At 38.8% G+C, this 13,152-nt stretch overlaps 1 protein-coding gene across 1 annotated transcript in view; it reads left to right on the top strand.

Moving 5' to 3' along the window:
• The window catches only part of MDN1 (midasin AAA ATPase 1), a 172,875-nt gene that overhangs the window by 17,149 nt on the left and 142,574 nt on the right, over positions 1 to 13,152 (top strand). The window contains exons 3-9 of the mRNA XM_027855090.1: positions 3,446 to 3,670; positions 4,098 to 4,205; positions 4,327 to 4,519; positions 5,544 to 5,756; positions 5,944 to 6,075; positions 11,020 to 11,123; positions 12,603 to 12,717. Coding sequence (XP_027710891.1) covers positions 3,446 to 3,670; positions 4,098 to 4,205; positions 4,327 to 4,519; positions 5,544 to 5,756; positions 5,944 to 6,075; positions 11,020 to 11,123; positions 12,603 to 12,717 — 1,090 coding nt within the window. The remainder of the gene's footprint in view (positions 1 to 3,445; positions 3,671 to 4,097; positions 4,206 to 4,326; positions 4,520 to 5,543; positions 5,757 to 5,943; positions 6,076 to 11,019; positions 11,124 to 12,602; positions 12,718 to 13,152) is intronic.

Here is a 13,152-nt window from a genome sequence, read left to right as displayed (position 1 = left end):
AAAACTCTGGGTTACAAATTTTCTCCCTTCCTCCCTCCCCACCCACCCTCATTGAAAAGGCAAGCATCTCGATACAGGTTATAGATGTCTAGTCATGCAAAACACTTCCATAGTAGTCCTGTTGTGAAAAACTAAGTATATTTCCCTTCATCCTATCCTGCCCCTCATTTATTTTATTCTATCTTTTGACTCTGTCCCTCCTCAGAAGTGTTTGCTTTTGATTTTCCCCTCCCTAAATCTGCCCTCCCCTCTATCAACCCCCTGCTCTCTTGTTCCTTTCCACCCTTATTTTCCTGCTGTGACCAAGGGCAAGGTGTTTACTCCTTTCCTGGCCTGTGCTTGGTCCATATATGAGCACTCTTTTCTGTCTTAGAACTGTGAGGAAGGTTTCCTCTCCACAGCCAGTACAAGCTCCACCACACCAGCGCTCCTCCTCGCTGCAGGACCGCCACCCAGAACTGTGACCCAGATCCAATCAGGGGCAAAGCAAGAGATTCCTGCCTCAGCACAGGCAAAGAGATCCCTGCAATCCCCCTCTGATCAGCCACTCGATTTGCCCTCAGTCTGTGGGCCGGAAGCTCAGAAGGCAACTGCTGCCCCAGGGCTAAAACCCCACCGTCCTTCTCTCTCAGCACTGCAGAAACAGACTTTTCCCACTGACCTTCTAAGTTGTCTTTGGTGTTTTTGGTGGGTTGAGAAGTCTGGAAACCGCCACAGCTGCCTGTGAATCAGCTCTCTGAGGCCTACTCCAGGTTCGCTGCAGCCTCTCCCCTCCCGGTGTGATATACCTTTTGGATCAACCATTGAGGCTGTCTTTGGCTAGAAATTTGTTTCACTCTGTCTTTTTGTGGGTTCTGCTGCTTTAGAATTTATTTAGAGCCATTTTTTATGGGTATTTGGAGGGGTTTGGGGGAGAGCTCAAGCAAGTCACTGCTTTTACTCTGCCATCTTGTCTCCACCCCCAGACCTACTCTTTCCCTTTATTGGGACTTCTAGAGTCTGTACTTTGACTTGTGTATTGTCCCCTTCACTCCCTACTTCATGTTATACTTATCTTTGTACAGGATATAAGAGCAGAGGCTGTTTAATATTTTTTTCTCCATATCTCTGCTACTGTAGGCTCTATGAAATAAAAAAAACTATCTTAGTATGTTTTGCAGTACTTAGCAACAAGCCTTCTCTGTAGTAAATGCTTAGTAAATATTTGTTGCATGGATTTATACATACATAAAGCTAACCAGGCTAAATAGGTTATATTGGATTTTTACATTTTATAATTATGTTTTGAGGAGCATATAACTGATCTGTGACATGACCTATGTAAAATGAATGAGCAGGACTAGACGATCTCAGAGGCATTGAAAAGTCTTTATTTTGCGTGCCTCTCTAAACACCCTCCCAATCAATATAATAACAACCATATAATTGCATTCTACTATTTTGATCTTAAGTTGACAGAAAGGTAAATTTTTTTTTTTGTGGAAAGGATGCAGAGTTGAGCTTCACAGTATTTTTAGAATATTGAAAAGTTATTTTGAGAAGTGAGTATATTTATGTGAAGGTCTTTGAGCTCTCAGTATGAAAAAAAATCCTTTCTGTGTAGCAGTATTATTAACATCTTTTGTAAGAAAGATGTTTATTCATAAACAGCACCGTAAAACATCTCTTACCATTTTGACATACTTTTCATATTATCTCTGGTCTTTTCTTGGGTCAGGTGAATAAAAACTGAAAGGTTGGTCATGTTTAAGAAAGATCCTTACCTCAAAGAAATTTGCCAAAAAAGAGTAAGGAAAAAAACTGGCCCTGTAGAGTGGAGATATGGAAATTCACCCAAAGACAGAAATATTGTGTGTAGTCCCTTACAAGTAGGAACATGTGATTTACAGAGATTAAAATAAGCATGGTAACCTTATCAAATGTGCTTTAATAATTTCTTTTTACTTAAAATACTTTAAATGTATTTGATCATGGTGCTATTTCATTATTTTTGGCAGATGCATCTTACATTAATGCTATGTAGAAATGAAGTGCTGGTACTAACATGAAACCTCATTGCTATTAAGTCTCTCCCGCAAAGTAGAATTATATTTTGGGATAGTGTTGGAGATTTTTAAATTGAAGGGTTGGCAAAGAATGGATTTGCCAAGTGTGTTTTCTCAGTAGTTGCAGATTTTATGGTCATAATAAATGAATGTGAGATTTCACCAACACATTTTTTTTCCTTTTCCTTCTCTGAGGCATGTTGTTCTGTTGAGTTTCAATGGATCATAAAATTTAAACTATCACTGTGTGCATTTTGCATTGTTGACATTGTTTTGGTGGAAGTGAGGCTGATTATATTGGTTTATTTTGAGTTTTAACAGGCAACATTCCTCTCCATTCCAAATCCTCATCTATAATATGGGTGTAACAACAACAACAACAACAATATTTATATAGTGTTTTACAAGTATTATCTCATTGATCCTTACAGCAACCTGTGAGGTAGGTCCTATTATGAATCCTATTTTACAGATGAGGAAACAGGCAGACAGGGATTAAGTAACTTGGTCAGAGTCACACAGCTGAAGAGTGTCTGTTGTGGGATTTAAACTTTGATCTCCCTGACTTCAGGTCCAGTACTTTATCCTTTGTTCCACCTAGGTGCCTTTAAGAAGGGTTTCCATTATGCTTTGCAATACTTTTAAATCCTTATGTACCCTACTATTCTTTTATACCTTGATTTGTTTTTATAATACCTTTATATTATACACATGAATGCATGCGTGATATATAAGTAATCATTACATGTGGTGTGTCAACATTGCATTTACCTTGCACTGTATGATGCCTAGTCCTTAGGAAACGGCAGAATCAAAACCAGTTCTGTTGGGAAACATCTTATACATACCATAATTTTCTCACACCATGGAAAATTACGTTATAGATAACACTTTGTAAATTGTAATTTGTTGATATTATTTTCCTCCTAAGTTCAAAAAATTCATTTGTAATTACTCCCATTGTCTACCCACCCTCATAAGGATGTTGTGAGGACATTTTATACCCATTTTGTAGATGAGGATTTGAAACAGAGAGCAATGATGTCTCATGTCTCCTTTGCATCCTGATACTTTTTTTTTTTTGTATTTCTGTGTTGCACCCTAAGTCTTAGGACTTTTCTTTAGGGTTTGATGAGGTGTATCCCCCTCCTTATTCCTTGGCTTTCTGTGCTAAGCATAGCCAGATGTGTATTACAAGACAATGGGGAATTAGATCATCTTATCCCTGAGGATCCTCTTAACAGATCCTCTGATCCCTGAGGATTGAATGTGACATATATTTGATTTTAATACTCATCTCTTCTTTCTTTTTTGCTCTTTGCTCCATGGTATGTTGTTTTGTGTTTTGTTGCTTCTAGTTTTAGGTAACACTTTATATATTTCCTGTGTTCTCTTGAAAGGTTTGCCCTGAGATATTTTAAAGACACCTTCCCCATCTTTCAAAGACTCTTCCTGGAAAGTTCAGATGCCAATCCTGTTCGCTTTGGCCGTCGGCGGATGAAATTGCGGGACCTGATGGAAGCAGCCTTCAAGTTTTTACAGCAAAATCAATCTACATTTCGGGAGCTTTGGGACTGGAGTGTGTGTGTTCCACTCCTTAGGAGTCATGACACTTTAGTTCGCTGGTATGTAGAGACTTACAGATTCCTACTTTGCCAAAACTTCCAGGAGATATGGGAGCTGGTAGATTATTTTTTCATAGAACCTTTGGGTCCTCTGAATTTCTGTTTGAGAGAATCATTCTAAATTTGTTGTTTTTGTCCTTGGGATTCATCTTGCATTTCCTCAACTTCTGTAACTTCAGGAGTGAGGAGGCAGAGTGGGATGATGTGAGATGTGAATCAGGAAACCAGCTTGGGGAAAGAGTGCTTAGCTGCTTGTACACGCAGTCAAGGGGAGGTTACTGTGTCCCAGTGTTTATTTCCTAGCCTTATAGCTCTTCTCTTGGATTCCTTTCTTGGAAGTGTGCTTACTTCATATATTATGGCAGATTTTTGTTTTCGTTTAATCATGAAGTAAATGTTGAACATGTGGTTTGTTTTTTCTTTCCAGGTACACTGCAAATTGTCTTGCTTTGATTACTTCAATGAATGAAGAGCACAAATTATCCTTCCTTAAGAAGAGCTTCAGCAGTGAAGAGTTGATACATTATAGGCTTAAGTAAGTAAAAATCATAGGTCTTCTTGTTGATCTTAGTATATTAACTCTGCTTTTTGGGGATATCATAAGTATAGTTGTTCTTACTTCAGAATAACTAATGGGGATCTTGTTTTTTTCTTAGGCTGTTAGAAGAAGCACAACTGCAAGATGTGGAGAAAGCCTTGGTTTTGGTCACTCCAGACACCGCCCTTTGGCATAGGGAGAAAGAACCACAGCATACACAGGGCCACATCATTTCTGGGGATCTTTCAGCCCATGTGACAGCAGTCTGTGGAGTAGTTCTCCCACGGCAGTACCCAGCACCCGCAGAGCATGTAGGTAGACTGTGATTGTGATCTCTCTCATTAAATTACATGGCTTTCCTAAGATTGATCTTAACCATTCCTGCCCGTAACCAGGATTTGTGTTCTGTTCATACAAGCTGGAAAGGCTTGTCGTTATGGTTTGGCAAATTGGAACTATTAGAAAAAAAATATTCAGGGAAGGGATTCGAATTTAATTACACATACCAATCTTGAGAAGTCAATAAGTACAGCAAGTATTATCTCCAATTCGCAATGAGTAAGCTGAGGTATGGTGACTTGTTAAAAGGCCTCGTAGTTAGTCAGATGTCTAGAATCCTTAGTGCCTTGCACATAAGGACTTAATAAATGTTTTTAGAATAGAGAGAACATGGAGTACAGTACTGAACTGGGAGTATCCTTAAACACTACCAAGCCTAAATCTACCTTCCATTTTGCTGTGAAGGGTTGACTGCTAAGAGGCGAGAGCATCTTAGTTTCTTGACCTGACACTATTGTTAACCATTTTCTTTACATCTAGGGTTTAGATTTGAGAAATTTCGTGTTGGAAATTAATTTCTGCCCTCTCCCAGCTTCTCCATCCCATAGGAGTATATTTTAGCTTGAGTAGAAAAGTAAAAAGCCCAAAAGAAAAACATTGAGGGCAGAGACAGTATTTCAAAATACAAAATTCTTAATGATTTTAAATTTCTGAACAAATAGAAAACTTCATAAATTAGTTTTAATGGTTAATTTTTGTCTCACTTCTCTTGGGTCATCACATCTTTATGTTTGAAGGCATTTTGAGTCTCTGATATTGTAGATTACATAAGGTGTACAGATATTTCCCCGTCTGTGTTCACAAATAAACATTTGAAGTTGCAGGGATTCAGCAGCATTATCTTAATGACAGATGTTCAAGAAAAGGCTAAAAGAAGGCTTTTGACTTTTTGGAATGGGCTAATAATCTTTTGGGGAAAGTACTATTTCTTAAGTGACTTTTATATGTACCTGTTTTCTTCAGTGTAGTAGTAACAAGCATTCTTTACTTGAGCAGGAGGTGGCACCGCAGTCTTTCGTGCTGGTCGAGTCTGTCTCTAAAAATCTCCAGAGCCTGGCTTTGGCTGTCGCTTCTCAGAATGCTGTGTTGCTAGAAGGACCAATAGGATGTGGCAAAACATCCTTAGTGGAGCATTTAGCTGCCATGACTGGAAGAAGAAAACCACCTCAGATTCTTAAAATCCAGCTTGGAGATCAAACTGACAGCAAGGTAAGAAATGGCAAGTTTTTGGAGCCTGGAAACTAAATACCTGGGTTTTGATGTTTTGTGGCTCTCTGAGAATGGAAGGCTAATCATTGAGTTTATCTAGAGAAGAGGTCAAGTGGTACAAATGTGATGTCTCCCTGCAGGTGATCCATGATTGTAGGATGTGTTTAATGCCATGTTCTCTTTACAGATGCTGTTGGGAATGTATCGCTGCACAGATGTTCCAGGGGAGTTTATTTGGCAGCCAGGGACTTTGACACAAGCTGTCACCAAGGGTCACTGGATACTCCTGGAGGACATTGACTATGCTCCTTTAGATGTGGTATGTAGCCTCTGTAGGATTTTCTGTGGGAAATTTTTTATTTTCATTAGCACTGTTAGTATTTAACAATATGCTTTGCCTGGAAAGAATTTTTGAATGAATGAATTGTATTGAGGAACCCAGTTTTAGCTTGAAGACTTAGGACAGTGAGCAAGTGGTCAGATCCATCTTGTTGCAGGGAAGGTCACCTATGAGTTGACTGACTAGAGTACGACTTTATCTCTCTACCCCTTTGAGACTAATCCCCGGGGAGGCAGTGGAGAATAGGAGTTAATCAGAACTGGATTGTTAGTCCTGCCTCTGACACACACTAGCTTTCTGATTCTGTGCAAGTCACTGAACTTCTCAATTCCCCTCACCACTCTCTAAGACTCTTTAAGTGGTGGGGCAGGTTCTGATTGATCAGCATTGGTAGAAGGAGCCTGCTCATCAGGATCTCCCTGTGCCAATGACATCACACTCCTGGTCTTAAAAACAAAACAAAACAAAAAAACAAAGTCGAGGTAGGTAGGTGGCACAGTGGATAGAGCATTGGCCCTGGAGTCAGGAGGACTTGGGTTCAAATCTGGCCTCAGACACATAGCACTTATTAGCTGTGTGATGCTGGGCAAGTCACTTAACCTCAATTGCCTCACCAAAAAAAAATAAATAAATAAAGGCTAACTAACCACTGTTAAGATTCTTCCAATGGTGTTTTGTATCTGATCCCTTTCCTTCAGTGATAAAGAGTCTGTAGTCATTTATTATATTTATGGACAGGTCAGTTGGAAATCACATTAATTATGTGATAGATGAAGAGAATTTAGGGAAATGATAGAAAAGCAGGTTTTCCCTAATTCAGCTGCAGACAACATTTGTTAGGCACCTTCTTTGTGAAGAACACAAAGAGAGGGACACTAGCTGAGGGTTAGGTAGGCCACAGTCCTTACTTTCTTGCAGGCTGTAGTCTAGTGGGGGAATGTGAGATGTGCACAAAAGTGCATTGGATGCAAAACAAAACCCTGAGGGAAGGCTGATGGGGGAATAGAGGAAGAGGGGATCAAAGAAGACCATATGGAAGGGGCACCATTTGAATTGGACTTCAGAGGCTGGTTTGGAATTTAGTAGGTGGAGAGGGGGAGGAAGAACATTTCAGGCAGAGGGAACAAATGTGAGTGAAGGTGAAGAGACAGGAAGGCACATGGCAAGTTTTGGGGAACAGAATAGTTCCATGTAGCTTGAATGTAAAGTATATGGAAGGGTATGTAAGAGGTTAGGCTGGGAGTTGGATTGTTGAAGGCCTTGAATACCAGACAAAAGAACTTGAATTTTCCTCGGTAGGCAGTAGGAAAGCATTGTAGATTTCTTAGCAACAATGACACGCACAGATTGCTGCAGGGAAGATAAAGCCTGGCATGTAAGTGTTTAATAAATTCTTTTCATTTATTCATTGGTATGAAAGAGGGATTGAGGGAAAGAATAATAGCAGGAAGACTTACTGGGAAGGAAGGTGGAAGAGAAGTGAATAAATACTTACCTGGAGCCTACTATGTGCCATGAATTATGCTGAGTGCTTTACAAGTAGAAACTCACAGAAATCCTGCAAGGTAGGTGCTGTTATTATCCCCATTTTACAGTCGAGGGAACTGAGGCAGACAGGTTATGTGACTTGCCCAGGGATACACAGTAAGTCTCTGAGGCAAGATTTGAATACAGATCTTCCTGATTCCAGGCCCAATGCTGTCTCCACTATGCTTTCTAGATGTCTTTCTGCAATACCCTAGGTATTGCAGTCTTTCACAGAGGTGGTAGTGAAAGGACTGTACTAAGGTGATGATAGCGGCAGTCCAGAGGAGATGGTTATGGGAGATATTGCAGAGATAGAAACGACCAAACTATAACTATGTATAGTTAAAGCTGTAACTAGATTTGAGAGGGAAGAATCAAAGATGATAACAAGGTTTTCTTGTCTTTTGAGAAACTAATAGGGAAGTCAGAAAGAGGAGCAGGTTTGTGGGAAATTCTGGTGAGGATGTTGTGTAGGTAGTGGAACAGGCGAATAGGGAGCTAAGAAGAGAGGTTGGTCTTGGAGACGGAGATTTAGGAGGCATCTACCCAGAGCTAGTAGCTGAAGTTATAGGAGCGAGTGAGCTTGTCAAACTAGAGAATAGACAGAAGGACAAAGTCATCCTTTAGGAATACCTGCATTTTAGGGGGTAAGAAGGATGACAGGAAAGGAACTCTTAACAAGTTAGGAGAGGAGCCAAGAGAATCTAAGTGACTCTAAAGCCAAGGGAACAGAGAGGACAGGATAGTCAACAGTGCCAGGTATTTTAGACATGTCAGGGAGGATGAGGACTGAAAAAACAATTAGATTTGGTGATGAAAAGAGAATTTGAGAGAGCAAATTCAATAGAATGGGATGGGCTAGATTGCAAGAGCCTTTGACACTTTGCCAACTAAAGTGGGTAGTGAGGAAGGAGAGGCATCAGGTACAGTTTTTTTTAAAAGTTTGGTAGTGAATGAGAGGCAGCTAGGTGGTGCAGTGAATAGAGTGCTGAGCCTGGGGACAGGAAGACCTGAGTTCAAATCTGGACTGAGACATTTTCTAGCTGTGTGACCCTGGGCAAATCACGTAACCCCGTTTACTTCAGTTCCTCATCTGTAAATGATCTGGAGAAGGAAATGGCAAACCACTTTAGTACCTTTGCCAAGAAAATCCTAAATGGGTCTCAAAGAGTGGGACACTACTGAAAATGACTGAACAACAACAACAATAACAACAATAACAATAACAACAAAGTGAACGGGAAGAGACACTGGAGGGGGACCTGGATAGGTAAACAATAAGTATTTAAGTGCTCACTATACTACTGAGGATATGAGGACGAAAAGGAAAGAATTCCTGCTCTCGATGAGCTTACATTCTATCAGGGTCCCATATATATATATGTGTGTGTATATATATATATAAGTGTATACAGAATAAAGACAGTATGAGGTGATAAAGTTCTGAACTCAGGTGGTGGTTGTGTGAGTAGAATGAAAGGGTTGGATGACGGAGTGAGATTTAGTAATTTTGGACTACCAAATTTTGCTATGTGGGTAAGGGAGAAAATAGTTTTGGATACTAATGAGCCTGTGGGTTTGAGAGACCAGAAGAATGGTGATGCCCTTGACAGAATTAGGGAAGTTTTGGAGCAAGGCGGAGCATGGGGGAGAGAGAGAGTTGGGGAAAGATAATAAATTCCAATTAGAACAATGAAGGGAAGATTTTTTTAAAAAGTAGATCGAATAGAACATGTTCGGGGCAGATAAGGTGCCAGTGGAGAGAGAAAGAATGAAGAAGCATGAGAGACAGGGGCTTTCTTTTGGAACAAGATTCTGGAGGGGTCAGGTATAGGTGGAAAGATGAGTATTAATGAGTCTTCTGTAACCAGTGCTGGAAAGGAGAGAATGGTTCCTCAAGCCAAGCAGTTTTGATTAAAGGAGAGTAGGACATCAGTAGCTCAGGGTATCGGCGTCAGTCCTCAAAGTGAAGTGTTAGACTAAGTCATCTCTTGTAAGGTGAGCGACTGAGATGATTGAAGAAAGAGTAAAGGTTTTGAACAGGTTTTGTGGGTAATATAGATATTAATAAGGTGGGATAAGTGGCACAGTGGAGAGAGCACTGGACCTGGAGTCAGGAAAAATCCGAGTCCAAGTTTGCCCTTGACACTTACTAGCTTTATGACCCTGGGAAGTCAGTAAACCTCTGGCTGTGTTGGTTCCCTCATCTGTAAAATGGGGATAATAATAGTGCTTGCAGGATTGTTGTGAGGATCAGGTGAGATAATATTTGTGAAGCATTTTGTAGACCTTAAAGTTGAATGTAAATATTGTTTCGTTGTTATTGTTAATTTACACCTTTAGGATCTGTGAAGTCCTTTACATTCATTATCTTATCTGAGTCTTACAACTCTCTAGGTACTACGGATATGATTATCCCCATTTTAAAAATGAGGAAACTGGGGTACATAGATGTTAAGTAAATAAGTCTGTGATGTTAAGTTGGTGACATAGTTGGAGGCAAGATTCTAACCAAGGTTCAAGTCCAGATTCTATCCGTAGGTCACAATACTTCAGATATTTAATAATGAATTGGAAATATGGTAGGTTAGCAGTGGGACATTAGAAAGGGCACTGGGTAGATAACAACCCGGTTCTATAAACACACGTCTATTTTGCCATTTAAGATAATCTTTGTCTTCCTTCTCCCTTCCCTCACTGGTATTTTTGTAGGATTCATCTTTAGGGGCAACATTAGCTGTTCAGGTTTCCATTTTTTTCTGCAGTATTAATCTATTCAATGTCCTTTCAGAATAAAGTTTTTTTTTTAATGGCATTTTAAAATTTAATTCAATGTGAACCTTCATTGTATGGCTGTAGACCTTTTCTTTTCTTTTTCTTTTTTTTTGGTGAGGCAGTCAGGGTTAAGTGACTTGCCCAGAGGCACATAGCTAGTAAGTGTTATGTGTCTGAAACTGGATTTGAACTCAGGTCCTCCTGACTACAGGGACATAGACTTTCTCTTGAAGAGTAGTAATGGGGGATTCATTTCAAATATGTATATATCTTGTGCTTCAATGTGGAGGAAAAAGAATGGCTTTTTATGGCACTATATATAATTTGTAAAGTGCTGTGATTTATATCTCATTTTAGGATTACTAAAGTGTTGTATATATTTTCTCACTTCTAAAGTTGCTGGTCTTTTATGGAATGATGCCACTTACTAGAATATTGATGAGCCATAAATGATGTGACATGTGACTTCTGTTGCTGTCTTGAGCTGAAAGATCTCAGCTAGACTCAGATTTTTGATCTGTGTTTTGTTTGCTTACATGGGTGACTTGGCAAGTGTATTTTTCTTGTTCTAGATGTGTTCCAGATGTCTGAAAACTTCAGTAATTGACTTTTCTTTCTTAGATTTCTGTGCTAATTCCTCTTTTGGAAAATCAAGAACTTCTCATTCCTGGTCGTGGAGATTGTCTGAAAGTGGCTCCTGGATTTCAGTTTTTTGCAACCAGGAGGTAGGCATTGTTAAAAATGCTATTTCAAATCTTGATCTTTTCATAAGAATTCAGAGTTCTGAATTCTTAATCAAAAGATCCTGAACTTTGATGCCTGTATAGCACAATCATAAAAGAATTTGTGTGATAAGATAATTATGATAAGAGTGATAAATAGTGCATCTTTCAATCTGTATTTGAGCTCGAAAATCAATTTACAGTATATAATAAACTGCTTTATTAAATAACCAAATGAAACTCACTTTTAAAAAATTTAAGATTCAAGCCAATTTAAAGAATTATTAAAGAATAAAAAGAATAGACAGCTCTTTATCATACATTTAGAGGGTTGGGTCTGTGTGCATTTCTGTTTTTACAGTAAGACACACACGCACTGTTCATAGCTTACTTCTAAGCTTGCCTTACATTGGAGTAGAGAAGAGAGGGATTATAACCTGAAATGGTAAACACACTTAGGCAAAAGTTTTTTTGTAATTTTATTAGGGTGGATGATCTATTTATAGGGATTTATAGTCTACAGAGTTGTCCTTTGCTATGCAGACCAACAACTCCTTTTTAATTATCTTAGAATTTTAATGACATTGAAAAGTTCATTTTCTTGCCCTTGGTCCCTCTGCTTGTATGCAGAGGTAGGATTTAAACCTAGATTTCAGAGCGGTTTTTATCTTCTCTCTCGTGCTGCCTCTCAATATGGAACTCTTAATGTGTAACAAATTAATGAGTGACAAATAAAGATCTATTTGGTCTTTTTCCTTTTTCAAGTTTGTGGTTTTATTACCTTGGTCTTTGCTTTAACTTTATTTGTTTTGCTGGTACAGTTGTATACAGCTCTTGGATTATTGATTTTCCTTTTTATTAACTTCTGTAGGACCTTCCATATTTCCTTCCATCACTCATTTGCTGTTTTTGTGGAATCAAAACATTGTTACTTTATTTTACCATATTTTATTCAACTGTTATCCAATTATTGTGCTTATAGGTTGTTTTTAGATTTTTTTATATTATAAATATAGTATTTGAATATTTTTATAGAGAGCAGTCCTCCCTTCTCTCCCATCCACCATTTTTGTGACATTTTAAGCATAAAGTTCTAATAGGGGAATCTCTAGGTGAGAACGTATAATTAGTTTTGTGACTCTTTACTGTATATGACTACGTTATTCTACTAAAATGTTTACACCATTCTGCAGGGCTACCAACACTTTATTATTAAAGTTCCTGTTTACACATGGGCACCCCTTCAGTTCGAATTTTATATTATGCTAACTAATTTTAGCACTTAACTTAAAGGTAAAATATTGTTGGCATCTTTAGTTGTGTCAGTAGGTTTCAAAGAGAAAAATTAGATAAAGAAGTCTTGAGATAAATATACAAATTCTAGAACTGAAGACAAAAGTTAATAACTTGAACAACATCAGAAGATTTGGCTATATATGCTAGCTGGCTATGTGACTTTGTGCTTTTTATTTTATTATTTAGGTTGTTTGGCTGTGCAGGAAATTGGTACCGACCCCACAATAGTCATGCTATTTTGCTAGACAAATATTGGACCAGAATTCACCTGGAGAACATGGATAAGACAGAACTGAAAGAGGTACACCTACATTTTTAATTATGTCTCATTTGTTAGATGGTATTGGCAGTGACTTTGAAAATAAGATGGTATGTAATTGGATATTAATAAAAAAATAGTATATTTGATACACCCACATGAATTAATTTCTTAAATTCAATATTTTTGGGGTTTTTTCATTATTAGGAAAGGTGGCTTAGTTGAAAGAGCATAACACCTTGAGGATGAGATAGCAAGTGGCATCTGCTAGATGGGTTAAACCACTGTCATAATCTTCCCACAGACCCAAGTGTAAATAACCTAGAACCCTAAGTCCCCAAACCCTAGGGATACCATGTTCCTCTGGAACACTAGCCCTGCATCCAGCCTGGCCTCTGCATCTGTCACCAAGGGGATCAACCCTCATGGAGAAGGGGCCCATCATTTCTTCACTCCCAACTAGCTGCCACCTATGGG

This window comes from Vombatus ursinus, unplaced genomic scaffold (assembly GCF_900497805.2).
Source record: "Vombatus ursinus unplaced genomic scaffold, bare-nosed wombat genome assembly UNPS02000582.1, whole genome shotgun sequence".
Lineage (NCBI taxonomy): Eukaryota > Metazoa > Chordata > Mammalia > Diprotodontia > Vombatidae > Vombatus > Vombatus ursinus.
Note: the sequence above shows the minus strand (reverse complement) of the source record. Positions and strands in the feature narration are given on the sequence as shown.